This window comes from Chroicocephalus ridibundus, chromosome 6 (genome assembly GCF_963924245.1).
Source record: "Chroicocephalus ridibundus chromosome 6, bChrRid1.1, whole genome shotgun sequence".
Taxonomy (NCBI): domain Eukaryota; kingdom Metazoa; phylum Chordata; class Aves; order Charadriiformes; family Laridae; genus Chroicocephalus; species Chroicocephalus ridibundus.
In genome coordinates, this window is record NC_086289.1 from 49257526 (window position 1) to 49285510 (window position 27985).

General features: G+C 35.7%; 2 protein-coding genes across 16 annotated transcripts in view; both read left to right on the plus strand.

Annotated features, from left to right (window-relative positions):
- ATR (ATR serine/threonine kinase) overlaps window positions 1–14379 on the plus strand; it is a 42101-nt gene extending 27722 nt beyond the window's left edge. For both annotated transcript variants that reach the window (XM_063337816.1, XM_063337817.1), the window contains 17 exons: window positions 261–352; window positions 749–926; window positions 2153–2329; window positions 2721–2880; window positions 3413–3592; window positions 4679–4821; window positions 5218–5315; window positions 6401–6633; window positions 7417–7551; window positions 8145–8345; window positions 8647–8790; window positions 9553–9703; window positions 10504–10660; window positions 10791–10944; window positions 11869–12020; window positions 12312–12417; window positions 13802–14379. In XM_063337816.1, coding sequence (XP_063193886.1) covers window positions 261–352; window positions 749–926; window positions 2153–2329; window positions 2721–2880; window positions 3413–3592; window positions 4679–4821; window positions 5218–5315; window positions 6401–6633; window positions 7417–7551; window positions 8145–8345; window positions 8647–8790; window positions 9553–9703; window positions 10504–10660; window positions 10791–10944; window positions 11869–12020; window positions 12312–12417; window positions 13802–13975 — 2635 coding nt within the window. In that variant the 3' untranslated portion in view covers window positions 13976–14379. The remainder of the gene's footprint in view (window positions 1–260; window positions 353–748; window positions 927–2152; window positions 2330–2720; window positions 2881–3412; window positions 3593–4678; window positions 4822–5217; window positions 5316–6400; window positions 6634–7416; window positions 7552–8144; window positions 8346–8646; window positions 8791–9552; window positions 9704–10503; window positions 10661–10790; window positions 10945–11868; window positions 12021–12311; window positions 12418–13801) is intronic.
- A 1127-nt stretch (window positions 14380–15506) lies between these two features.
- The window catches only part of XRN1 (5'-3' exoribonuclease 1), a 43360-nt gene continuing 30881 nt past the window's right edge, over window positions 15507–27985 (plus strand). For 11 of the 14 annotated variants that reach the window (XR_010071771.1, XR_010071772.1, XR_010071775.1 and 8 more), the window contains exons 1-15: window positions 15507–15641; window positions 18368–18600; window positions 19925–20022; window positions 20367–20476; window positions 20569–20679; window positions 20919–21001; window positions 22859–22946; window positions 23072–23240; window positions 23450–23517; window positions 24172–24306; window positions 25678–25744; window positions 26544–26649; window positions 26985–27074; window positions 27233–27389; window positions 27745–27864. Coding sequence is in view for 8 of the 14 variants with exons in the window: in XM_063339986.1 (XP_063196056.1) it covers window positions 15567–15641; window positions 18368–18600; window positions 19925–20022; window positions 20367–20476; window positions 20569–20679; window positions 20919–21001; window positions 22859–22946; window positions 23072–23240; window positions 23450–23517; window positions 24172–24306; window positions 25678–25744; window positions 26544–26649; window positions 26985–27074; window positions 27233–27389; window positions 27745–27864 (1710 nt within the window). In the remaining 6 variants the exon portion in view is untranslated. Of the gene's footprint in view, window positions 15642–18367; window positions 18601–19924; window positions 20023–20363; window positions 20490–20568; window positions 20680–20918; window positions 21002–22858; window positions 22947–23071; window positions 23241–23449; window positions 23518–24171; window positions 24307–25677; window positions 25745–26543; window positions 26650–26984; window positions 27075–27232; window positions 27390–27744; window positions 27865–27985 lie in introns of those variants that run through there. The other 3 variants (XM_063339988.1, XM_063339989.1, XM_063339990.1) reach the window with 3 other exon arrangements.

A 27985-nucleotide genomic window follows, 5' to 3' on the forward strand; every position in this document is an offset into this window, starting at 1 on the left:
ATAGAAGTTAAATACACTAGTCAGAAATTGAATTTGTGGAATCAAGTTGTACAGCTATTATTTGTTATCAAGGCATATCACTTGGTTTTATTGAATTTTATGAAAGCTTATATTGAAGCTTATGTTGCTTCTTTTCAAATAAGAGAAGTTTTATATAAAGAACATTTGCTAATATAATACAGAACTAACATACTGAGGGGGGAAAGGAAATAAATTGAGTTTCAGCATAGGCTTTTAATGCCTTCGTTTTCTTTTAACAGATCTGAATGGATTTCTGAATTGAACACTTACAGAGTGGAAGCAGCCTGGAAACTGTCACGATGGGATTTACTGGAAAATTATTTGGCTTCAGGTAAGTTATCATGATATCAAAATATGAATAGTTCCTTGCATTTCTGTACGAGTCTGATCATCTTGAATCAAAGGTCAGCTACTGTAATTTTTTAATTTTAGGTTTTGCTGGGGAGAGGGTTGGTTCTAACAGTCTTCTAGACTTTTCACAAATGTGTTTGATTGTAAACTGTGTAGTCTTTGAGTAAAAAATTTCAAGAGAGTGTAAGGCCAAATTTCTTCTGTGTTTGTTTTGGAGGGTAGATTGTGGGGTGGAATTATACAGTATTTCTAAAATTCAGTTAATTAGTTCTGAGAAAAACCTTATCTTTCCAGCACTATGTTAAGACAAATTAGTATGTGCGGATTAAGCTGCTTTAAGAAACAGAGTTTGAGAGGCTTTCTTTTCTCCCCAAAGATGTGAAGTCTACTACTTGGAGCGTCAGACTAGGACATTTATTATTATCAGCCAAGAAGAAAAATGAAGCAGATTTTTATGAAACACTCAAGGTTGTTCGAGCAGAACAGATTGTACCCCTTTCTGCAGCAAGCTTTGAAAGAGGATCCTATCAGCGAGGATACGAACATATTATCAGGTTTCTGACTTTCATGTCACTACCTTCAAACCCAGAATCACATAACCAAGTATGCAGCAGCAAGAATTTTCCATTTCCATAAAAAATGGTACCAATGTGCATTTTCTGTCACCTCTCTTTTTTTTTCTTTTTTTTTGGTTGTTGTTATAGTTGGCCAACTGGAAATCTTTGATTAATTAGGAATTTATACTTATCCCTCATGAAAAATATTCACAATAAAACTGTTGGATATCGTCTTTCAAAATCATCAAGCAAGTTTCAACAATTTAATTCCATACTTAAGTTAACGGAGTTACTGGCCTTACTACTTTAAGAGCATTGCTTTCAATCCGTATGGTGGCATAGAAGCACTCCCTTCTTTTATCAACAAAAAGCTGTAAAAATTGAAACCCATCCCTTTCAGTAGTTTTACTTTTTCTTTTTTAATAAATTTTGAAGTTGGCTGTAGTAGACTAACAAGTGAATAGCCTTTTTTAGTGAAAAAGTCTTAATGCTTCCTATGCACTGTAAATGTATCCTTATGGTAAGCTACTGCATGAAACTAGCCAGTTGAAGTATATATTTCTTAATTACTTCTTAGTTCTATTTTGCGTTGGTAATTTTTTCATTGTTATTTAGGAAATGGAATTTGAGTATTGAGAAAGAAGTGTTTCAAAATAGTTTGATTTAGCTGTTGATCTGGGCTACTGGAAAGCCTTCAAACAGTCACTGCTTCTCTATCAGATATACCCACTAGACTTAGACTCTGCAAATCAGAACTTAGGCATTTATAAGTGCTCAGCTTTGCGGCTGTACAGTGACAGCTAATAATAATGGTATTTTTAAATATATGGAATAAGTTTATTGTAAAGGGGGTGTTTAAGTAACAATATATTGCCTCTAAAATGGTATTTGCTGAAAATATCAGACTTTTTGAGGAATTACTGCTAAAAGTAACATATAAAAATACACTTTCTAAGGATTGGCTTCCTTTCCAAGTGATCTTCACTGTCTCTGTGTTCAGCAGCTTAGTAAATGAATAGTGAGAAACTAACTAATTGTTTACAAATCCTTGATTTTGTGTGTTTGGTTTTGCTGCATTTTTGCTTTTAGAAGTCCTACTATTTGAAATTACTTACATGGCCAGCTTTTAGAAAGAAAATGGCAAAAGCTGTGTAAAACTTGCGTACATCTCAAACAGCAGTCAATTTTTAACATTTTTTTTTGCATTTATGTTGCTGACACAGGTTGCATATGCTGTGTGAGTTGGAACATAGTATTGGACCCATGTTTCAGCAACCAAATGGTGACCACAGTAGAGATTCTTTGAATTGGTGTGCTCGTATTGAAATGACCCAAAACTCTTACAGAGCCAAAGAACCCATTTTAGCACTGAGAAGGGCTTTGCTTAGTCTCAGTAAAAGGTGAGAACATGACTATTTCTTGTCTACATTGTATTCTCGGTAATATTCTGGTTTTCCATATGCATGTTAGAAGAAAGAAGATAAAACTCTGAAAACTTATATTGTAGACAAAAGTAGTCCTCTCCAGTATTGCATACCGTCAAAACAGAAGGGAAAAGTGATGTCTGTAGGAAAGATAAGGGAGAAACAAGGGGAAAGAGTATTTGTTTCTTGGCCTAAATGGAAAAAAGGTGAAACAGATGTATTACAAATAATTTTAAATGATTGCTATGTAGTATATAGATTATTGAGAAATTTTATTTGTGTTTCAACACATTGTGTTATTTACTTCAGATTGTAAAGTAGCATTCATGACTGAAATTTTTCATTTTCTGCAAAAATACCTCTGCAGCCAGGATTACAGTGAGCTTGTTGGTCAGTGTTGGCTCCAGAGTGCCAGAGTTGCAAGAAAAGCTGGTCATCACCAGACTGCGTATAATGCTCTTCTGAATGCTGGGGAATCTACACTCTCAGAACTTTACATAGAAAGAGCAAAGTGGCTGTGGTCCAAGGTAAAGAAAATAAAAATGGAACTTACTTTCTTACATGCAAGAAAATACTCTTTAGTTTTCTTCAAGAAAAAAAGGCGCACAATCAGTATATGTAAACCAAAAAATGTCAACTGGGACTATCAAAACATTCTGATTGAAGTTGAGCCACAGCAGTTTACCTCCAACTGCTAGTCAGCGCTTTTCTGTATCTGTTGACTTTTCTGGCAGCTAGGTATAAAACTGGTGGATTACCTGCCTCTGTCAAAGCAGGCCAGGCAAATTTAAATTATCTTAATAGTAGACCTTTCCATACCTTAATAGAGGTAGGCAGCAAACATGGGAGCAATTATTGCGGTAAACCTAAAGGGACAACAATGCTGAGATAACAAGGGAATATAAGAAGCGTTTGAAGTCAGTAGTATACTCAGTTACCACAACCAGAATGGTCTAGAACATGCTCAGGGACATAGCTTTGCCTTAATAATGACTGTAAGATAAAAGTTTTACATCTCTCTTATTTAAAGTATATAAAACGTTTTCCTCTTTCCCTCAGGGTGAGGTTCATCAAGCACTCATTGTTCTCCAGAAGGGAGTTGAATTATGTTTCCCTGAAAATAAAGCACCGTGCAATACCAAAAATCAGCTCATCCACGGTCGGGCAATGCTGCTAGTGGGCAGATTTATGGAAGAAACTGCGAACTTTGAAAGCAATGCAGTTATGAAAAAGTATAAGGTAATTTGATATAGTAGTGTTAACAAGACAGTAGTTTTGAAAAATAATAATAATAATATATCCCTCAAGTAAACTATCATTATGCTCCTGATGATGTCAACCAAGGATAACATCAATGGGATTAAATGGTATCAATGTGTAAGAGGGAAGTAGTTCTTGTAAATATTTAACTACCTGAATTGGCTGTAATATAACATGTCAGTACAGGGAAGTCTACAATTTCCAGCAGTGGGAGCTAAGAATACCTAATATAACTCTTTTAAAGTAAAAAAATAAAAATAAAAATTCCAGGAGCATGGCTTTTTTCTTATGCATGCACAAATTAGAATTTCTCACTAAAATGTAGGCTATTCTAAATAGACAGCAAGATAACTTGATGACACATTACACTACTCTTCAGTGTTGCCTCTCTCTCTGGTAGTGACTTAAAACTGTGCTTTAAATATGCTTCCAATCTCTGAAGGACTACGAAAAGAAGCAACTGGTATGTTTTTCTTCAACAACGCAGCACTACACTGCTTCATCTTGCTATGCCAGTGAAATACTTGGTTGGCATTGATTAATATTACCTACTAAACTAGTAGTAGATGCAGATCTTTATACTTCCTTAAAAGTAGTATGTCTCCTATCCGAGTTTTGGCATTTGATACTGTTAATACTTACTGCTGCTTACTAATTAAAATACTTCTGTAACAGTCATTTAGAGAAAAATCTAACAGATGTATGAAATAATGGAAACTAATGAAATTTCGATTGATTATATTAAAATACTAAGCCTTAGAATTCTCTACTGTCTAAATATTGGCACTGGAAACAAGCCAGTGTAATTAGAGAATGGATGTGCCACTTGCTAAGTTATTTCTTTTCTGATATATGTCCCACATTTTTTCCTACAAGCATTTAACTTGAGGCAATATTAAGATTTTGGAGCTACAAAGTTACGGTTAATACTTTTGTGCATGTGCTTTACACAAAGGTAACTAGAACAAGTTTCTTGAGAATCTTTTTTTTTGTTACCGTTTTATTTCTTAGTTTTAAATTTAGCATCCCCTCAAAAGTGATTATCTGTTTTTTATTTTGTTGCAGGATGTTACGGTTTTCTTGCCAGAATGGGAAGATGGACACTTTTATCTTGCTAAATATTATGATAAATTGATGCCGATGGTAACTGACAACAAGATGGAAAAACAAGGAGATCTGATTAGATACATTGTTCATCATTTTGGGAGGTTAGACCCTAGGGGAACTTTGCTTAGTTTCTATAGAAGGATGACTATCATACTGAAAAAGCATTTTATAGGAATGTATTGTCTTTCAGCAATTTGGACTGACTCAAATTTTTATGCAGTATTGTGAAACAAAAAGCTGCATGCGTCCTTTTGTTTTTATACCTAATTAATTTTATTTCTGACTAAGCAATTGCTGTCTGTCTTGTGTAAGACAGTTTTGATTTATAAAAACAAAACCTTGTATATTAGTAAGCTTTTAGTTGTTGCAGATGTATTAAAATACTGAACATAAATTTCTAAACTCCAGAATGGAATGTGAAACAAATAAGGATGTAAAGTCTGTAATGCTTCTAATATATATCATTAACATGGTGTGATTTAAACATGTAATCACAGGTCTCTACAGTATGGAAACCAGTTCATCTATCAGTCAATGCCAAGAATGCTCTCTTTATGGCTGGACTTTGGAGCAAAAGCATATGAATGTGATAAAGGTAGAACACTTTTTCCCAGTGCATACTTCCTGTGTCATACTTCTGAATATATATACTTCTGAATATATTTATAGTAAATATACTGAAGTATATTTACAGTTCTTTATTTAGACTTATTGCCTGAGATTATACGGAAACAAATACTATTATTCTTTTAAATTACAGGGTGTTAATATGTAGGAGAGTATTAATTATTTTAGTTAAACCCTCCAGAACTTTTTAAAAATATATAATGAGATAACATTGTTCCTCAGGTAACTTAAGTCAATAAACAGATTTAGGGAAAATCCCTGTCACTTCTAAGTTGCCTCATGAGTAATGAGTAGTGGGTTTGTATACGCTTGCTACAGTAGAGCGTTATGCTTTGGGGCTTTTTGCCAATTTGTCTTGGTTCCAGTTGTAGAACTGAACTTTAAAAAGCATGTGAAACAACTACCATAGATGCATTTTGGGTGAGAGATTTTTGTACAAATGAAAATTGTAAACATTGCCTGCAGGTCTGGAGTGAAGCAGACAGTTGAGGCTCCTTGATCTTGACCTGATTCTAGGCACTTAGGTCAACTGAATTTGGCTCCAGGCACATCAGATGCTGCTTTCTCTGATGTTGATGTGCTACTTATGCTGGGCCCTCAGGTGCAGGGGTGGAGTTAGGAGCAGATGTGTGAATTTCATCCCTTGTAAAGACTTTTCTTCATTTCCTCTCCACTGAAGAACATTAGAATCCTGTTACTGGGGAGATACATGGAGTGTTTTTGTTTTGTTCTATGCCATTGCATCACTTTAGAGGAGTAATAGATGTTTTATTTTAACAGTCTAAGGAGAGCTTTTACAGTATTGTCTGTTTCATGTTCCTGTTGTCTGTGCTTGTTTATTTCCTCTTGTTCTGGTTAGTTAAATAGCGTATGCATTAAGTCATTGTATGCTATATTAAAAAGAGCTTTACAGTAGGAGCTTTTACTTTTCCCTGGGGTTTTTTTTTGATTTATGAAAATTATCAAAAAATATGTTTCTGTAGGCTTGATTTAAATGACTTTACATTTCTGATGGAAAAAAGGAACATAATCTTGTCCTCTTGTGTTTTTCAGCTAGTCGTTCAGAACGTGTTCAAATGAAAAATGATTTAGCAAAAATAAATAAGGTGATTACAGAGCACACAAATCACCTGGCACCTTACCAGTTTCTGACAGCTTTTTCTCAGTTAATCTCCCGAATCTGCCATTCTCATGGTGAAGTCTTTGCAGTTCTGATGGTGATTGTTGCTAAAGTGTTTTTAGCCTATCCACAGCAAGCGATGTGGATGATGACTGCTGTGTCCAAGGTACCTTGATAAGTATAGCTACACCTTTATTAAGTTTGTAAAACTGTTTTCATTGGAGAGAAATGTGAATATGATCTATTTTATTTTAAGATTATAAGAAGGAATTGAGAGTTTCAGTTGATGTCATACAGTGTTGTGGAACAGGGTATCAATGCTGTCACTGCAAAAAATGTTATTGCAGTCTAAAGTTCAGATATTACAGTTTAAATGTTCCAAATTAGAATGCTAACATGAATCCTGACTTGTGTGATGTATTAGGAAATGAAATTTTGAATAACAAATAGCTGATGAATTGGATAGTTATGGACAACAGATTTTGTTGTTATTAGTGGTGGTATTTCCAGTTTTATACTCAAACAATCATCTCTGTGCCTTGATTAAAATGAGATAGATATAATACTTAGTGCTAATACTTACCTTGTAGTAAGGTCATTCCAAAGCAAATTGGAAAGCCTGATGCCTACTATTTCTTAAGGCTGGTGAAACAACATTCAGGATACGCTGGCATACTCTTGAATATTGGCCTTTATGGGAGTTGTGGGACTCCCAAGGATGGCTTCAGAAAGTAATAACCCCTCCACACAGACGCACCAACTGTACCACTTTAGTACTAGTTCAAGTACCAAATTTCAGTTGGAAAACATCCTTATCCTACATATGAAAAGCAATAAGTAGAGGAAAAAAAATATATTAGTTACTGGGGGAGGGAGGGTTGTGTTGTGTTAGGATTCTTTAATTGATTTGACTGTTGTTTAATAAATTTTAACCTTCCCTTTTTTTCAGTCCTCTTACCCTATGCGTGTCAATAGATGTAAGGAAATTCTAAACAAAGCTATTCACATGAAGGAATCTTTAGGAAAATTTATTGGAGATGCAACACGCCTTACAGATAAGCTATTAGAACTATGCAACAAACCGGTACTTACAAAAGTAAAACAATTAATGCATGCAATAAGATTATTCAAAAATGTTATACAGAAGTTTCTTTTGATAACTTTCATTAGCCAATTTATTACATTACTGCAATTTAACAGAAACTACACTAACTTGTAAAAGATTTTTTTTTTTTTACTTAATAAAAATATTCCAAAAGAGTAGAAAATAGCTATAAATTGAGCATATTGCAAAATATTTCAGTACATAATGGCTCATTGTCATGTGCTTTCATGTATGATTCTTGCCCAGTAACTTTCACAGTGTTTTACTATAAAAGTAGGCTGGTTGTATTTTCATGAACAAATGAACTTGACAATCAAGCTATCTAAATAAATTCTTTTATTATCTAAAGCTATCTAAATAAATTCTTCCATTATCCTGTATTTACATTCAGAGTGGAAAAATGCATGTGCCATAAAGGGACTTTTGACCATTCCCATTTAATTTGAAATGTAATTTGCCATCTTTCTTATTATCATAAGCATTTATTATTCTATTCATGAGTTAATGTGAAATAGCAGTAATATTTTAAGTGTTTATTGTTAAGTTTTGAACAATTGTTTTTGTTTTTCAAGGTTGATGGAAACAGCTCAACATTAAGCATGAATATTCATTTCAGAACACTTAAGAGATTAGTAGAAGAGCACACGTTTAGTGAAATTCTCATTCCCTTACAATCTGTAATGATACCAACTCTTCCTTCAATTCCTGGTACACATGCTAACCATGACCCTTTTCCTGGATGCTGGGCCTACATTGCAGGCTTTGACGATACGGTAAGCCTTGAGTTGGCACCTCACTTTAAGCTTCATGTTAAACAAATGCAAATGTATCTTAGTTCCCTAGAAATGGAGGAGTGATTAGGAAACTTCATAATTACTTTTGTGGAAACTGAGTGGCTTCTGTGGTAATAACCTGAGACAGAAATGGCTTCTTGGTACTTAAAGTTTTGGCCTGAGGTTGATAATGCTGTAGCACCATGGAGGTGCTAATGTGATTGCTTGCAGTGATTTATTACAGTTAGATGCTTTATTTTTATATGATCGGATACAGGTGTTAATTTAATTTTTTCCTTAGGTGGAAATTCTTGCCTCACTTCAAAAGCCAAAAAAGATCACCTTAAAAGGTTCAGATGGGAAATCTTACATTATGATGTGTAAGCCAAAAGATGATCTAAGAAAAGACTGTCGGCTCATGGAATTCAACTCCCTTATTAATAAGGTTTGAGTTAGACAATCAGACGCATTATATTTATTGACCAGAACAAAATGCTGAATACCTAGCAAAAAAACCCCACTTGCCTTGAGATAAAACTTACTGGAAGAAAAGTAAACTCTTGCAAAATATCTTATTTCAGCTGAAACAAACAGCAATTGAGAATTGGTAACTTCTTACAGACTTGTGAAAACAATAACAAAATATATCATTTTGCCAAAACAATTGCTTATTCCAAGCAAAAATATACGGGAGAATAAACAAATAACTGCAGACTTTCTGCTGTCATGCTTCATATTTCTTGTTCAGGATTTTCTAACATTTTAAATGAGAAATAGATAAATCTACCTTTTCATACTAAAAGTGTTGCCATATTTATTTTAGTTATATTTTGCCTCTCAGCAATATGCTGAAAATGTACCATGTTTTAGTAGTTTTTTAAGGTACCATGTTTTCCATGAGGTTAAAGCAAATTATATCATCTCTGAAATGCAAAAAAAAATTATTTTAAATACTGCTTTTTAGGGATTTAAGCCATGTACAAGTTATGCAGTTTGACTATTTTATTGCAAAATTCTCTTTTTCATTTACTTCGGAGAATGGATGAGCATTTTGCTTGCATTTGACCTACTGCAGACAGTGAAGCTTAGAATTCTAAATTCTAGATTGTGTGATTGGAAAATAGATATAGATCAAATGATTAATGTTATTGATACATTTTGATCCTATCTGTGTTATCTATTAATCTCGCTTTTCTTTTGTGAATAGTGCTTAAGAAAAGATGCTGAATCACGTAGGCGAGAACTCCATATTCGAACCTATGCGGTTATTCCATTAAATGATGAATGTGGCATAATTGAATGGGTGAACAATACTGCTGGTTTAAGAAATATCCTGATAAAACTTTATAAGGAGAAAGGTAAAGAAATATACTAGATTATAGCAATATTTTAATTTATTTTTTTAAAGGCCTGTATCTTTATTAGTAAATGAGACAAACAGCAAGGATCAGACTAAATTCTAGGAAGGTGCAGTCACATGTATTTTTAACTATCTGCAATATATTATTATTCGTATGTGTGGTAGACGTACTTTTAAATGGAAGAGATTGGTGCTTGCAATAAACAGGTTCCTTATGAGAACTGATAACACAATCACAATTAATACATTCTTTTATACAATGATGTAAATCATTTCAGCAGCAGTGCCAGCAGCATGGGAATGTATGTACAGGACTGAATAACAGAAAAGACTGGGGACTTTTTCTTTCTTCCTAGGGGAAAAGATCAGATTTCTTTTGAATTTCTTGTTAACAAAACAACTTTCTGGTCAGTGCAATAAAATTTTTGGGGAAAATTTCACACATTATCTGGATGTGTACAGACATCTGGAAGTTAGAAACTCCAAACTTCTCAGTTGAATATAATGAATGGCTTTGTTGGAGTGCGGGTTTTTTTATGTATGTGTGTTTCCCCCTACTCCACCCCATGGCAACTGGTAAAACTGATGGCTTGTTTTTCTGTTTTGTTTCACATTATGATTTTTTAATTTACTTTCCAGTACCCCACCACCCACATGTTCTATGGGTTATTTTCCATTTGTTTGTTTATTTCAACTTCATGGAGATGTTTATCTTCTGTAAAATACCATATTGTAGTAGTACGTATAAGGCTTTATATTTGGGGATTTCTTTTGTTTAATTGAGGAGGTCTGTTACAGGTATCTATATGACCGGAAAAGAACTGCGTCAGCATATGCTTCCAAAGTCAGCACCTTTGTCTGAAAAGCTAAAAATGTTCAAAGAAGTCCTTCTGCCTCGTCATCCTCCTCTCTTTCATGAATGGTTTCTTAGAACATTTCCTGATCCTACTTCATGGTGAGTGACTGGGATTGGGCTAGCTCAAGAATATCTACTTTGTGTATTTCACTAAACGTTTATGATACTACTGAATAAGACAGATAACCCAAGGAAGTGACTGAGACATATCTGATTCTTATTTCCGCAGGTACAACAGTAGGTCAGCCTATTGTCGTTCTGTTGCAGTTATGTCAATGGTAGGCTACATACTTGGTCTAGGAGACCGTCATGGTGAAAATATCCTGTTTGATTCTTTGACTGGTGAATGTGTGCATGTGGATTTCAACTGCCTCTTCAATAAGGTGAGAAATGCCACTTGCTGAACTTGCTCTTTATTTTACATGCATGTAAGTTATAAATTTCTACTGTTGTGGTTTTTCCCCCCCCCCTTTTTTACTTTAACATGTCTGTTGGGTTATTTCTCTCACTTTGTTTCTTATTTATACTCAACAAGCAGTCTGGGATATATAAAGAGTATGTGATTGTTCTATATACTGCATTAATGAAAGCCAGCTTTTTGATTTAGCCAATATCAGACAAGCTGCTGTGGATACACTGAAATAGCCCAAATTTTAGAGTGTTTGTATTTTGTGACTGTCCTCTACCACTCTCCGAACAAAGCTGTAATTACTACATTCAGAATTCTGCTGCTGTGAAGAGTTTGTTTTTTCACACAAAAATTCCAATGGTTCTGTAAAAATAAACAGCAGAAATTGCAGCCAGAGTGGGATTTGGAGTTTTGGTGTTTCTGTTGAAAGATGCTTTTGGAGTGGGACATGTGCCCTTCTTAATTCAGATAAATGAGGTAGAGAATACTGTTAGTTTTATTTCTCCTGTTTTCTTTTTAGTAAGCCTAAATGGTCCTACGTAACCCCTGGTTAAAAAAAAAAAAAAAGAAATTTTTTTAAGCTAACGGGCATGTTATAAAAGAAAAGTTAGCATTTTGACTACAGAGCGGCAAAATATATTTAGAACAAAATTGTATACTCTGTATTAGTGTATTAAAACAGGGGAAAAAGAGGTTATTTGGACATTGCCATCCTTTATTCACTGTAATTTCCCTTTAGCAGCTGAGGAGGACTGTGATCTAAACAAACATCTCTTGTCAGCTAAGCAACTGCCACTGACAAAGATAGGGGAAAAACTAAAAACAATGCAAATGTTAACCTTTACTTTAATAATGCTTAAAATGCTTAAGGCATACTCTTTTTTTTATCAATGTAAAGGGCGAAACTTTTGAGGTTCCGGAAATCGTTCCTTTTCGTCTCACTCACAACATGGTTAATGGAATGGGTCCAATGGGAACAGAAGGTCTCTTCCGAAGAGCTTGTGAAGTCACCATGAGGCTTATGCGTGATCAAAGGGAGCCTCTAATGAGGTACGGCAACTGGTTTTGCTACAAACTCTGAAAAAGCTGTCTGTAAACTCTGAAAAAGCTGTCTATGGTCTAAACATCTGAAACAGTAACTGCTCGTGAATACGCCAGTTCCAGCACATGCCCATCATGCAGCTCAGTCGTACTATGCCATGCAGTTAAATATAAAACAACGTAAATACTCAGCAGTAACTTTAGACTCCTGGCACTGTTCTTGTTTTGCAAATTAAATGTATCTTGTATATCTTCTATGTATCTTATCCTTTTCTTTTTTTTTTTTTTTAATTTGTTTAGTGTCTTAAAGACTTTTCTCCACGATCCTCTAGTGGAATGGAGTAAGCCTGTTAAAGGGAATACAAAAGCACAGGTGAATGAAACTGGAGAAGTTGTCAATGAAAAGGTTAGTTGAAAACAAGCATAGCATAAGGTATTCAAATGTCCATTATAGTTGCAAGTTATGTATTTTCAAATTGAAAGCTTAATTTCCTTGCTTTTTCTTTCGTTTAAAATTCTGGTTATTTCTTATTGATTATCTCTGTGTTGATAATTTTTATCCATAAAGAGACTATTTTTATTGTTAGAAAATGTAATTTATCTACTAAAGAACCAAACAAAATAGAGCCTATAATTCTCTTATTAGTGCTACTAAACATAACAGAAGCAATAGGATAGGTGAGGCTCCCGCTTCCCTTCACTCTGACTGTTGCACAGTCCTCCAGATTTAGAGTGATGGTAACATCTGGAGTCCTTTCCATGCATATTTTTGTGCTTTTCATGAGTGAATGTTTATTACTGAATAAATACATGCCTTGTTACATGTCAACAGTTCATTAAAATTAGGCTTTCATATGTACCGTTTCTTTCGTAGCTGCTGCTAAGTACTACATTGTTCATCCAAAATATATCTCGCACAACCTTTAATATTTATTCTCCTTCCCCTTTACAAAAAATGCTTTAAAAGGACTATTTAGTGAAAATAATTATGTGTAATAGCAGATAATATTTAAGGAACATTGATAAATGCAGCAACTAAGACAAGGACAAACCACAGTACTGAAGCTGTGTTACAACAAAGAACTTAACTGAGCTATTTGAGCACAGAAAATCTCCTGGTCTTCAAACAATTACTAGGCTGTGTCTACATAACCTTTCTTTTAGTTACAGGACCACCCACATAGAAGTATATGTTAACTGTTTTTTCTGGAGAGGTGCCAATGTTATGCTTGAGCTTTAAAAGAAAACATGCAAGTATAATTGGTATGAACTAGCTACACTAGTGGGTCTCAGAACAGCTCATTTTGAGTTGCTCAGTACAGCCTATTATTAGACTTCTTCATTTTTCAGTTGCCTATAATTTTGACCCTATAATTTTGGCCTAAATTTTCGAGACTGGTTATCTTTAATTTTATCCAGAATTCAACGAAACAAGCTGGAGAAATTTTGCATTTATTTGAAAGTAATTGTACAAAATAAAGCTTTCTAGCATTTTGAAATACTCGTTTGCATAGCTTTTTTCAGTCTTCTATGGTAAATTTTATCTGTTAAAATGTAAGGCAAGTAAGGCAAAAGTTATAACTTGTCCAATAATCTATCCATTTTAAAGAGTGATGTTAAAAAGTGAGTATCCTTTATTTTCAGAGTAACTGGTGTAGATGTCTGGGTTTGATATTAAATTAGCATACAGATTTAAAATACATCCTAATAAATATTTTTTTATTTTTAGAAGTGGAAGTTGATGGATAGTAGCAATACTAATTTTTTTTTTCCTTTTTCTTTGTTTCCAGGCCAAAACCCACGTACTTGATATAGAACAACGGCTGCAAGGTGTCATTAAGACTAGAAACAGAATAAAAGGATTACCCTTATCCATTGAAGGGCATGTTCATTACCTTATTCAGGAAGCAAGTGATGACAACCTGCTCTGCCAGATGTATATGGGCTGGGCTCCATATATGTGAGATTTGTTCACTTTGGAACAATACCATTTACATGTGATGTAGCTATAATGTCCTTGAGAAGGTATTAATCAGCGATAACTGGTTACTTCTGTTGATTTCTTATTGTAAGCAGGAGAACAGTCGTATGATCAATCCAAACTCTATGTAAAATGTACAGTACGCTTGCAAGTATGTTATGAATACACTTCCAGGTGTGTAAGGTGTACAGCTTATGTTTTGTATACATATAGAAGGCAGTACTTAGGAACTGCTTAAAAACTAGACTCTGCAAGTTTCTTATGTACATAACTACTCTTACTATTTGAAAAATTTTCACAACATTGAAAGAATGCATGCCAACTTTATAAAGTACTGTATCTTTTTGTAAAGATTTTTCTCATTCAGCTTACTTGTAGATTAGAAAATCTGACATTAAAGTTTTACATTCATGTAAAATGGTTTTTTTTCAACTTTTTCTCCTCATAGTCAGAAGGGTTTTCTAAAAAGAATTAGTATTTCTTTTCAGCAGTAGTCCTTGAATTTTGGTTTCCTTTGACTTTCTTCCACACGGCCTGGCTATGTCTGGAAAAGGGTTTGGGATCTTCAGTCATACCAGGAAGAAACTGGTAAAGCGTTACAATGTTTTAACAGTTTCCTTAGCCCTTGCCTGCTGTGCTAAGAAATGCTGGTGAAGGAAATGATGCAAAGCTGCCTCTCTGAGAGTTCTGGATGGGCTTCTCTTCGCTCCCCTGTAAAAATTGTGGCTACAGCAAGTGTTTAGTGTTTTTCAGACTCCATTTCAGAAAAAGTGTTTTGACATGGACAAGAGTAGTCTAATGAATTATGTTCAGAAGGTGTATGCTAACAGTAATGCTTACTCCTCTACGCATCTGAACTGTAGGGAAAGGTAGGAAAATTATACTTGTTTACCCTACAATAGGATATCATTAGAATTTTTGTACAGTATTTTTATGTTTCTGCAGTTGAAGACAAACAATCCCATTAGTTTTTGCTCACAGTGACGCTGTGTCATGAGACAAGTTTTAGTTCAGCTGAAATCCAGACACTTTGCAGAGTAAATGTAATATAGGTTTACAGGTGGTTATAGTGGTTTTGTTTCTCTGGGAAACTACCAGGTAATGTTCCAAAAGTGTTGTCAGTGTCATAAATCTGAAGCTTTTCCTAAGTGAGGTCTCTGGAACCTGCTATGCTCTTTCCTGTTGTGGCGGTCCCTTTTGCAGGCTCTCCCCTTACACAGCACAGAGCCTCACCGGCAGCTGCTGCGCCAGATATCGCCAAGGCAGTTACCCAGATCCGCAGCCGGCCCGGCCGAGGGCACCGAGGCGCGTCACGGGAGCTGCGCCTGGCCGGAACAGGGGCGGGCGGCCACGCTTCAGGGGCTAGCGCTCCGGGCGGCCCAGGCACCGGTTAGGCCCGAGGCCGCCGGGCCCGCCCCGCGCCGCCGCTCTCTATGGTCGGCGCGGGGCGCTCTGCGCGGCGCTCGATGACGCGGGCGGCCCGGCTGTCAGCGCGCGCGCCGGAAGGGAGGCGGAGCGCGGCCCGCTGTTGTTTGGGTCCGGCGGCGCTGTGAGGGCGGCGGGGGACGGTGGCCATGGGGGTCCCCAAGTTCTACCGGTGGATCTCGGAGCGGTACCCCTGCCTCAGCCAGGTGCTGAAGGAGCATCAGGTGAGCTGGGAGCGGGGCGCCGCTGCCTGCCAAGGGCCCGTCCCCGGACGGGGGGGTCCAGACTGGCGTCTCGGAGCGGGCCTGGTCCCCGAGTGGGCTTGCGGGGTCGGGCGGGAGCCGAGGCCGTCTCGCCCACAGAGACCCGCAGCTGGAAGCGGTGGAAGACTGGGGGATGGTGGTGTGCGGTCGGTGGGGAGCGGGCGAGGCTTTCGGAGCCCCCCGGAAAGCCCGGTGTCCGGCGCCCCACGGCCGGGCTCTCGCTTCTCCTTCTCCTTTCCCCGGCCCGGCTGGAGCTCCCCAGTACTCCCCCGGCACCCTGCACCCCCCGCGGGGAGCGGACGGACCGAGCTGCTTCCTTACCGGGCTCGGGAAAAGTTGCTGGTGCTGACGAGGAATGGCACAGTAATGACGAGGGACAGGTTTTACAGCTCTGCTGCGGCTCCTCCTTGTAGTGCGTGTCGGACAGTTTGTATTGATAGCAAAAAAGAGAAGTAAGTTAAAGCCTGGAAAACGAAAGCTGCAAATAACGCTTTTAACTGTCAGGCAAAAAAAGTCTTGTTTTCAGAGAAGTCATGTTTGGCACCTGTTAGTCGCAAGCTCTTGGCTTTTTGTTATCATTTTCAGCTGGTGTTATGGATGTGGTTTTGTAGTCTGAATAAGGATGTTCTGAGATGAATTCAGTGATGATTGAAGGCGTGTTTGAGTGTTAATATATTTTTCCTAAACAGATATTATTTTAAAAGATGAAATAGCTATTGCCTCAGTGTATCTAAGATGCTCTGCTCAAGTGATTCCAAACTTGGATGTTTTAACCCTTCCTTTTAGTTTCAAAGCTTAGGTCTTTGCTTATGACTTGTTGGATTTCACAACAGCGTCTTATATTGTTGGTGCAGCAGGGCAGCAGTAGCGTATGCTGGCTTTTTAGCTGTTTTGTTAAAAGCCTGGGCTGCTCCCTGAAATTGGTGGCAGCTGAAGTTCTGCTGAAGAATGGTGAACTATGGCAGCTGAGGGAGTTGGTATGTGTCTGCTTCAACCAGGGGTAGCATCTATGATGCTTTCTGAAAAAGGCTCTTAAGATAAACGGAAAGCACAGCTCAACCTCGTATGCTAGTGTCATTCTCTGATATGTCTTTCTGAAGACTAGATGATGTTATTAGCTTATGTGGAATAGTTACTCTATATAAAAGAAAAAAGAAAATGTCTAGATTGTTATCTTGATATTGAGCTTCAACAGTAGCATGTATTCCTGTTCTTTTCTCTGCCAGACCACTTGAATGTACAGACTGACACATACTAGTATCTACGTTGGAATTTTTGTTTGCTAATGCAGAAAAAAACTACTCGGAATAAAAGGCAATCCCTATGTAAAACACATCATTATTTTTAAATCATACTATAGCTGTGCTTCTTAAAAGGTCATCTGTTTTCCGTATTTATGTTGCTTTCATATAAAAGCTTTAGTTTTCATCTCTTTAGAATACTGTCTGTGCAATGCCCTGCTCTTTTCTTACCTGAAAGTTGGTGCCTGTGTGGATGATGTGGTGTTTGAGCATGTTGAGAGCAGTTTGCTTACTGAATTTAACTGTACTGAAGATCAATATGCACAAGAGAAGACTAAATATTGCAGGTGACTGGAGATCCTTCCCAATCCTGCCTCATGTTTCTTCTCTTTATCATTCATCTTTCTGAAACAGAGTTGTGCTTCTCTTACATCTGGGTAATAAATGCAAGTCCAGCAACACACCTTTCAAAATTATGTAAAGATATGTCAGTAGAAATACTACAGAAAATCACAAAAAGTTAGCAGTGCCTTTTTCCAGTTGTAATGGCAAGAGCATTTTTATGAACAGTCATATTAGTGGATTAAAGAATAGCCGGTTTTACTGCAAATTGCTCTTGTGCATGTTTGGTAGTTTTTGGCAACAAAAAGATAGATAACAGCCCCTTTGCTTCGTATGTTTAACAGAGTTTGTGCTCTGTATGTTGCTTATGTACATTCGGAGGAGGGTTTATTCCTTTAAAAGAAAGTTGGACTGCTGCAGATAAGGCTGTTAGAAGAACTGAGAACTAGATAGAGGAAAAAAAAATACATTTGGAAAGCGTTGGAAAGAACTTGTTGTTATCATTGATAACTCTACTGCTTTTGGTGATAATTGCCACTCTCTGTGCCCGCAGGTGGTTCTTAACGTAGCTGAAGAGGCAGCGTACAGTGGTTATGGTAGGAACTGGTTAACATGGGGAGAGCCCTAAAGCTTCTTTAGCTGGCTTTGCTTTTGAAATACAGTTGACAACTACATACTTGGTTTTGTAGTCTTTATTATTTATAGTGCAGCTATGCAAGATTGAATCAGTGACATGTGTGGGGTTATAAAAGAAATAAAATTATCTTATCCTGAAAAGTGTGATTTTTATTTGCTTTTCCCTCATACAACATAGAAGATTGGCCGAGCATGGGGAACAGAAGTCCTGAAGTACCAGAAACAGTCAGGATAGGATAGGAATCTGTTCAGCTGACTTTCTTTGCTGGAAAAATCATCATAATGGAATGCAGGTGCAGACAAACCTGTAACCAGTCAAGATATTCTTAGCCCATTGGCAAGAGTAGGTTCCAGGGAGTTCTTCCCACCTCAGCTTGTTTCTGGACTTCATTAGTCTCAGCCATGCCTTGGGCAGTGATTGCATTGCTTCAGCTGTCACCAAATTGGTACTAACTGTGGCTTTTATAGATTCCAGAATTTGACAACTTATACCTGGACATGAATGGCATTATACATCAGTGTTCACATCCAAACGATGATGATGTTCACTTCAGAATCTCAGAAGATAAGATTTTTGCTGATATTTTTCACTATTTGGAAGTACTGTTTCGTATTATTAAACCAAGGAAGGTTTTCTTCATGGCAGTTGATGGAGTAGCTCCAAGAGCAAAAATGAATCAGCAGCGTGGGAGACGTTTTAGGTGAGAATATTTGTTCTTGCTCTGTCTTTAAGATAGTAAACACTTTAAAAAACATTTACTTAAGTGTATGCCATAAAAAGTAAAATATACTTTGACAGTAGCTTTAATTTTTAGCTAAATGAGGGTAACTACCTGTAAAATGTTAATACATAAAATCATGATTCCAAAAAGGAGAGTTTGCTTGTTACTGAAATCTTTCTCTGTGCATGTGGGACTTGGGGGCACAGGTAGCTTTTTTTGTATGAAATTATCTGTGAAATAAATCTGCAGTGGAGCTCTTACTGATGTCTCCAATGGCTTCATAACCCATGAGTGTCTTTGGTATTTGTGAGTGCTAATTCTAGGTACACCTGTTTGGTAACTGTAATGGAATGTTCTTTGACAGTGATAGAAGAAATTAAATTTCTAATGAAACTCTGGTTTCCTGTTGATACCAGTTAGCAAGCTAGCCCAAATACAGAGCTGCAAGTAGATTTCACAGTGTTAAGAATTATATTAATGTTTTGGGAGATATGGTTTTTTTGAAGTCTGCTCTAAGGAAAGAAAGCCAGTGGTCAGACAGTGCAGGGATGGTGAGTGAAATGTGACAGAAGCAAACTGGGAGAAAGGGGCAAGAGAAAATATTTTCAAGCTACTGGGGTTTTTGTGGGTTTGGTTTTTGGTTGTTGGGTTTTTTTAAAGAAAAAAGGAGGTTGAGAAGAAGAAGAGATTAGGAAAGAGTTCTAAATAGAAAATTGCAGTAGAATTGAGAGGCGGACAAAAAATCTAAGACATTGGTGGCTTCTCTTTTTCTGGTTCAAAAGTGAAATCCTTGTCCAAGAAAGGATAGGATGATGTTTGTTTGTTTCTCCATTACTAGTGATGATAAATTGTTAGTTCACCCCTCCTACCCTCACGGTATTCCAAACTTGCTACTTTAACTACATTACCATTATTGTTCTGGGGTGGTATTTTCAGATGCTTGGATACCGAGTATTTCTGCTGTTTCAACATTGATTTGCTTTCATTGTGATTAGCCGTTGAATGATCATCTTGGTAATCTAAATATTAACTATATCCAAGTAATGACTACTTATCATCATTACTAGGGGGAAAAAAGGTATTTTTAAGCCTTCCAGTTTTATCAGAAATAAGTTCAAACTCTATTCAGGAGTTAAATTTCTCCTTCCCGTCTCTTTTTTTTTTTTTTTTTTTTTTTAAAAAAAACACAACTCTTTAGAAAAGCAGCTCTATGTATTTTGTCAGTAAAGCTATACTTAAATATTAACATTTGAATAAGATGATTCTTTCTCTACTGCCTCTCTCCAACCCTGTTTTGTTTTAGATCAGCAAAAGAGGCAGAGGACAAAATAAAAAAGGCATTAGAAAAGGGAGAAACACTCCCTACAGAAGCCAGATTTGACTCCAACTGTATTACACCAGGTAAGATAATTAGTTATTTAAATTTTAAGTGTTTAGGTGTCTTGTATTGATTCTATATTTTGGTAATTTTCCCATCCTAAAGCATTTTTTTAAATTAGAGAATTGATAAAGGCTCAAGTAAGTTGAAAACAGAAGTTTTAGTAAGGTTGGAATACTGTCTCGTTTTAAAAGTTTCTTTAGATTGCTATGGAAAAAATGAAACCTCTTGGGGAAATAACAGTTATCCCCTTGATATCTTACAGAATTTTTCTTTGTTGTTTTTTTCATTAGTACTTTTGATATGTAAATGGAATTTTGAGTGACTAGTAGAAAGATTTGTGTTTAACTTAGATTTCTGTTTTCAGGAACTGAATTCATGGCCAGATTGCACGAACATCTTAAATATTTTGTAAATATGAAGATTTCCACAGACAAATCCTGGCAAGGAGTAACAGTCTACTTATCAGGCCATGAGGTCATTGTATTTTGTTAGTATTTTATTTTAAATAAACTTTTATTTTATAGAAAAATATTTATTGATTAATTTGGGGGGGGTTTTTTGTGCAGACTCCAGGGGAAGGTGAGCATAAAATTATGGAGTTCATCAGATCAGAAAAAGCAAAGCCCCATCATGATCCAAACACAAGACACTGTCTCTATGGCTTAGATGCTGACTTGGTATGTGCAATTAAAATAATACAAACAACGGGGGTTTATAAAGTGTGTATATTTTCATTGTCTTCCTAAACACATAGGGTTCTAAAATGTTATTAAATAAGCATGTAATTTTGTATTCCTTCAAACTTTTGAATTTGTAATGAAGCAGAACTGCAAAATTTCTTTATACTGCTCAAATCTTGAGTAACAGTTTAAAAAAAATAATGAAGTAAGACCTTTCTAATATCTCTTTGTAATAGATTATGCTGGGATTAACAAGTCATGAGGCACACTTTGCGCTCTTAAGAGAAGAAGTCAGATTTGGTGGTAAAAAATCTCAAAGGTGAACTGATTTAACTTTGCTCTTATTTTATATATGATGAAATTAAGTCCAAAAGGTACCAAGTGACTAAAACAGGTTGGGTTTTTTTTATTGATTGCATACTAAATGAAGTCTTAGTTTAGTTTCGTGTTGGAAAATACATGAAATTAGAGAAACCAGCTTGTTAAATTGTGCATTTGGATTTGTTTACATGAGAAAAAGTATGCTGTCAGGGCAGCTCATTAAAAAAAAAATTATCCTTAGGGCTTTGGTATGTCATGCTTCTTTCTTCATATTATCTGTACTGACATTCTTTCCGTAATTGTCTTATGCAGATACTGGCTGTTTAAAATTTATTTATATCTCTAAGGTTTTGTGCGAGTACAGTAAGATAAACATCAGAAATAAGTATTCTTTTCATAGTCTCCCACAGTCGACTTCTCACTAATACTCATTCAGTTGATAGTGTTGGCATGTAACATTGTAATGTTTTTAAATGACCTCAAGTCTAATCAAAGAAAAATGTTGGGTTTCCCTTTTCAAAAAAATAATAGAAAATAAAGGTGTGACAACTTTTTGAGGAGTTAATTAAATAAAGTATTAAATCAAAAGGCAGGGGGTCATTTCCACACACACACACACACCCCAGCATTGTTCCATATTTGGCTCCTGTTGTAATTTCTGGATAATATTGCTCATTACAGGAATTTACTTCTGGAAGTTGCAGGAATTGCCTTCTGTCAATATTGTCACTTTTATTAATACTTACAGTTGGAAAATTGAAAATGCTAAAAATACATGCAAATTAATATCTGTCAGCAGTCTCTTGATGGAGAGAAATTATTTGTTTTATCCAGATCTTCAAGTCCAGTGCAATGAAGAATAAGGGGCAGAATGTCTCCAGAGTATTAGAGCATCAACCTGCATTTGCCAAAGTTCTTTAATACCAATATGAAAATTACATTTAAAAAGGGACAGAATTGGGTCTGAAGTTCTGTGCAGCCAAGTGTAGCTTAGAGTTTGTCTTGGTAGTCTTCGTATATGCTTGTGTATCACACAGATCTTCCTCTAGTAGATTTTGGCCAAAATCTACTGTGTATGTGTGAATAGACGGGTGTTTGTGCTGGTTTGTCATTGGAGGTGGTCCCAGCTAGTTACAGTGTCTACAAGGCGAAATAGTCCTTTAAGAATTTAAAATACATCAGTCTTAGCTCATTAATCTTTTGGTGTAGGTATTAACTGATTTTGGTGTAATGTTGGCTTAGGTACTAAGTAGTTTTAGTGAAGAGAGGAAAAGAAGGCAGAATATATGTTGACAAATTTATGCCATAAAAAAACAGCATGTTGTCAGTTTTTGGTGCTGTAGTACTAAATGCTGAAGCCACTAAGTAATGTATATGGAGCATATTTTCGAGTTGAGCATATTCTTTTCTTACGAGAAGCATTTCAGATGACTGCAAATGTAACCCAGACAGTTTAGACATGAATCTGTGTACTTTGTACGTACTCAGACTAGTTCTAAAATACCTTAAAATATATTGGATTTGGTGCAAAGTTAGGTTAGGTTGTCCATTTTTTGGACAATGGGATAATTACTTAGGAAATAGTTAATACAACATGGAAAGCCCTGCTTTCTCTAAGCTAGCTGTTTTTCATACAGTGCAGTTACATCTGTTTAGAAGATTCTACTGCAAAATTTTGTAGACTCAAACCAGATGAATCCTAAAATAGATTCAAAGAAATGTTTATACATTATTTCTTCTATGAACATATAGTCCTAGTAAGATTACCTGGTTTTAGGTAACCTTGGACTTATTAAATATTCATGTTGAAAGTGTGATTATAAATAATTAAATTAATGTTTTGAATAATTTACAGAGCATGTGCGCCAGAGGAAACCACATTTCATTTACTGCACTTATCGCTGATGAGAGAATATATTGATTATGAATTTTCACCAGTAAAAGTAAGTTCTAATGGATCTGTGATTGAAAAAATGTGTGAGGTCTTTTTATGCAAACACGATAATAAAAATTATGCTCCTGTGGGGTTTTTTGTTTTTGTTTTCCTTTTTTTTTCTCCCCCCCCCAGGACAAGATTTCTTTTGAATATGATATTGAGAGGATAATAGATGATTGGATCTTAATGGGTTTCCTTGTAGGAAATGATTTTATTCCTCATCTACCTCATTTACACATTAATCATGATGCACTGCCGCTACTTTATAGAACATATATGGCCATCTTGCCAGAACTGGGAGGTAAGAGCACTAAGTTTAGTTGTGCAAAGTAGAAACATTAATATTCCTGAGTTAATATTTATTGACCTTTTCAGCTGTGTTGGAATGTTTAGCATTTATTACACTTTCTTTAGACAGCCAGCGAGATTGTGTTCTATTATCTATGTGGTACTCAAATTTAAACTTTTTAATTGTTAATTTTAAAAAAACATACTTTATTTTTCCAATAGGTTACATAAATGAAAATGGGCATCTGAATTTAAAACGCTTTGAAAAATATCTTACAAGATTGTCAGATGTAAGTAACTTCAAAATTACACTCTACAGAACAGTATAGTCTGTTGAATATAACCTCAGTATAGTGCCCTAAAATACACCGTGCTGTAGTTTCAATGAACTGTTAAATGACTGTGTTTTATAAGTGGTTCAGCCAGCTGTTTTATCATTTAACTGAGGGGTTCCAATCAGTTGTTGTCTGATGTTATCCTAACATAGGAGGAAAAAGATTGAATTATTTGATAGGTATAGGCCATATAGAAATGGTCTCAGCCTTCTGCTGAACTTGAAAAAGGAAGTTCATGTGCTGTCCATGTTTCAGCCCAGTCTTCTGATTCTTGGGTAGAACTATGAAAGCGTTGGGTGTGTGGTGCAAGACTCATTACCCAGACCTTATGTACTTCTACTGCTACTAGAGTTGTTAGTGAAGTGTGGAAGTAAAGAACTCTTTACTGAAAGAAAACATAATATGGCTTGGGTATATGTTGTACATTGCTAAGAAAAAACATTTTTAATATTCATCTATTAGTTTAGTTGTAACTCTAGGGCAAAATGTTTATGTTAGAATGACTCTAGATGTTATCTAATGCACCTACTAAAAAGACACATTTAATTTACCACTATAAATTTGGCACCCCTCAAATAATTCTAAACTTACTTTAATCTTTCTGCACAGTTTGATCGTGAACACTTCAGTGAAGTCTTTGTAGACCTAAAATGGTTTGAAAGTAAAGTAGGCAATAAATACCTCAACGAGGCAGCTGGTATTGCAGCAGAGGAAGCCAGAAAAAATAAACAAAAGAAACAAAAGGTTAGTTTTTTATATGCTCTTATTTCCAAAATTGCATGTTACTTTTGGCAAATCAATAATTTGATTTTAGACAAATTAAATGGCATAAACCTATTTTGAGTTTTTTTGTGATCAGAAAATGTAGTAAAATGTAACATTTGAGGAATTGCCTGTGTGCATTGCTGGTTGTGAGTGATGAAATGGTTAAGTCAAGGTCAGGTTCTCATGACTTTTGAAATCTTGTAAACCTGTACCTTAATGTTTTAATTTATCTGTTCCTGAACAGCAGCAAAACTTACTTCTGGGTGAGTTATGGTCAAATTTGCTGTGCTTTATAATTTTGCTTTTCAGTGCATAGCCTGATAGAAGTTTTATATATTTCAGCTACACTGATAGATCATTCATGCCTGTCTTGGTATCAGCCGACCATTTGACAATAACTAGATAAATAGCAATGTCATTGGTGTGAACTATCTCAGATTGGTTATTAAACTTGCAATTCTAGATATAACTAATTAATAAGGACAGCACCTTTTTCTGTATCTTGAGTGTGCCCCACTGTCATGTTCCCCATGATGACCTCCGTTGGCTGTCCTTCAATATATGACTTCAGCAGAGTATAGACTAGCAGCAGGAAATTCCTTAAAGTTTAGTCTGTCACTGTATATCGTAATCCTGTTCTTTAGTGCAGTTTGTGGGTTGTAAGAGCAAGATGTTAGCTCTTCCTTTAGTAAGGTATGCTTTATTTGTGGTTGTTTTCTTATTTGCCACAGAAGTTTGGAGGAGCTGTATAGTATTAGCTAGCCATCTTGACTGATCCTTTGAATGGCAGTGACAGTCAGGAGCTTGCATATCTCAGGTACAGGGGAAGAGGGCCAATGATCCTGCTTATTGAGACCTACTCAGTGCTGTACGCAAAACACAGTGTGTAGTGGGAGCGTGAAGTGAATGTTTGGCTTGTTTGACTCTCTAAAACACAATTTCTTGTATCCTTACTTCCCAGAAAAGTAATTTGAAATCTTAAAAATGTACTGAGTAAAAATTTGATTGTATACTGTCGCTGTAGCCCAATGCATGATGTAGGTAAAAATGCCTATATGTGTGCTGCAAAGTTTTGGAAATAGTTGTGTTTTGGAAAACAAATATTAAGATATTTCTTAGAGGTGGTTGAGATTTTATTTGAGACTGCTCCTTTGTCTGATCTGCATGGATAAAATAATTTTCCTTAGGCTATTACAGGAGAAGGAAACATAGTCCATTTTATACTAAATAATAATAATAATATTTATGCATCTTGATCATAGCATTTTGAGTTGCAGATTATATGGTTGTGAATGAGGTATGTGCATATTATTCTGTATTTTTACTTTATCTCAAATATTAAATTAATAGGCTCAGGAAAATTCTATATGTTTGGCTGCTTTAGAAAAAAATGAAGGTGAAGTTGTGACCCCTAAAAGTAAGTGCAAATAATTTTTCCATATATATATATAACAGAAAAAACTGTTAATTTGGGTATAGATGTGGAAGATCTGTAAGAATTTCATGTCAGAGATGACCTTAATCTAAATGAAAGAGTTATGTAGTCAACTATTGGGAAATGGAACTGCACATTGCTGGCTTATGGCGAGAGGGAGTGAGGCGAGAGCTTATGAAGTGCTTCTTACCCAACCGGTATTTCCGTGATGAATTAAAGGGATGAATGACCAAATTTTCAACAACATTATGTTATGTATGCCTAGGTATTTTATTATATAGGTGTGAACAAATTAACAGATTTTTATATGGCTTTGTGGGTTTTGGTTGTGTTATGTTTTTAAACTCATTCTGCTTGTAGGAAATGTCTTTTTCTTATGTTTTGAAATTTAATATCAAAAATGTATAAATGTTATGTAAAAATGATATAAGATGATGTTGCTGAAAGAAGAATAAATTTTAAAATATATTTTAACATTTTCTTAAATTATTGTCTGATGGCTTATATTCTCCTCTCTGTTCCTGTAATTGGGCTACAAAATGGGTTGCCTGTCTTTACAGGAAAAAAAGAGTTCGAGACTTTATCTGGGTAAAGATTTTGTTTGATTGTTTCGTGTTACTTTCAGTATAGGGAAGGTATGAGCACCTATAATAGTGAATTGAGGAATAAGGGTGAGGCATTAATTCAAAACTGAATGTCTTCAAACCTTATTGTAGTTGAGAAGTGAATGTTAATCCTTTTTTTTTTTCTTTTTTTTTCTCTCCTCATGACTACTTTTCAGCTGTGTTGGAAGACGAACCAGAAGATGATGATCTATTTGAAACTGAGTTCAGGCAATACAAAAGAACTTACTACATGACTAAAATGGGTGTAGAAGTAGTTTCTGAGTAAGTGTATGCTTTTTCTTCCTTTTTTTTCTTTCCTTTTTTTAAACACCAGAGACAAGTCTCTGCATATGTCTAATACAAGACAGAATATTCATCCATGTCAAAAGCAGAGAACACATGGCAGTGTACTGCAGCAGTGATGCTTTTGGCTAATGCAAGAAGAGCTGCCAGTCAAGTTTTCTGTAACAAGTGTATGAGAACCAGAGAGAAAAACTCCATTAGTATTAAATGAATCTAGAAAACCGTGGTCGTTTTAGGTTCCCAGAATGCTCTGTTTTCATTCCTGTGTACAAGGTGCTAAGTAACTAACAAGTGTCTTTCCTTTTCCTTTTAAGTGACTTCTTGGCTGATCAAGCTGAATGTTATGTCCAGGCAATACAATGGATTTTGCATTATTATTACCACGGAGTTCAGTCATGGAGCTGGTAAGAAAAATTGTCAAATGAGAAATTACTTAAAGATTGAGCAATATTTCACCTTATCTATCCTAGGAATATTTAATATACTTCTGTTTGTTTCTGATCTATGGACACTGCTGTGCTATAATTAAGTCAAGTAACTTAAGATGGTTTTTCCCCTTCAGGTATTATCCATATCATTATGCACCTTATCTGTCAGATATTCGCAACATCGGCGAACTCAAAATCAAATTTGAACTAGGAAAACCTTTCATGCCGTTTGAACAGCTTCTTGCTGTACTTCCAGCAGCTAGCAAAGATCTGCTGCCTAAATGCTACCAGGTAGGATTCAGAATTAAATTGCATTTATCTGTCTCTTACTAGTTCTCTGATTTATTTTGAAGTAACTTTTTTCTTAGTATTTTTGCGTGTCCTCTTAGTTATATTCTACCTCTAAATTTTAGGTGTATGGTTAAATACTTCTGCTTCTTACTATTCTTAGAACATTGTGGAGTTAGTAATAAATACAAAATTTTGCCTTTGCTAAGCTATTTCAGACTAGGACAGTTAAATGATAAATGTTGAATTCTTCTACAGCCTTGAATTTGGTTTTAATACCAGCCTTCCTCTGCCTCCTCCTAGAATTAGTGCTGAATTGTCTCTGATATTGTTTAATCCCTCTTCTGTATTCTCCTAGCATTTGATGATTAGTCAAGACTCTCCTATTATAGAATATTATCCACCAGATTTTAAAACTGACCTAAATGGAAAACAGCAAGAATGGGAAGCTGTAGTATTAATCCCGTTTATTGATGAGGTAATTTCTTTCAATGTCTGCTCTCTATAAAAGCTTCATAAAAAACCTGCTAAACTTCTTAATTAATCAACAGTTAGACGTGCAATTAAGTGGAAATTTAAATTAATACTTGATAAGACTA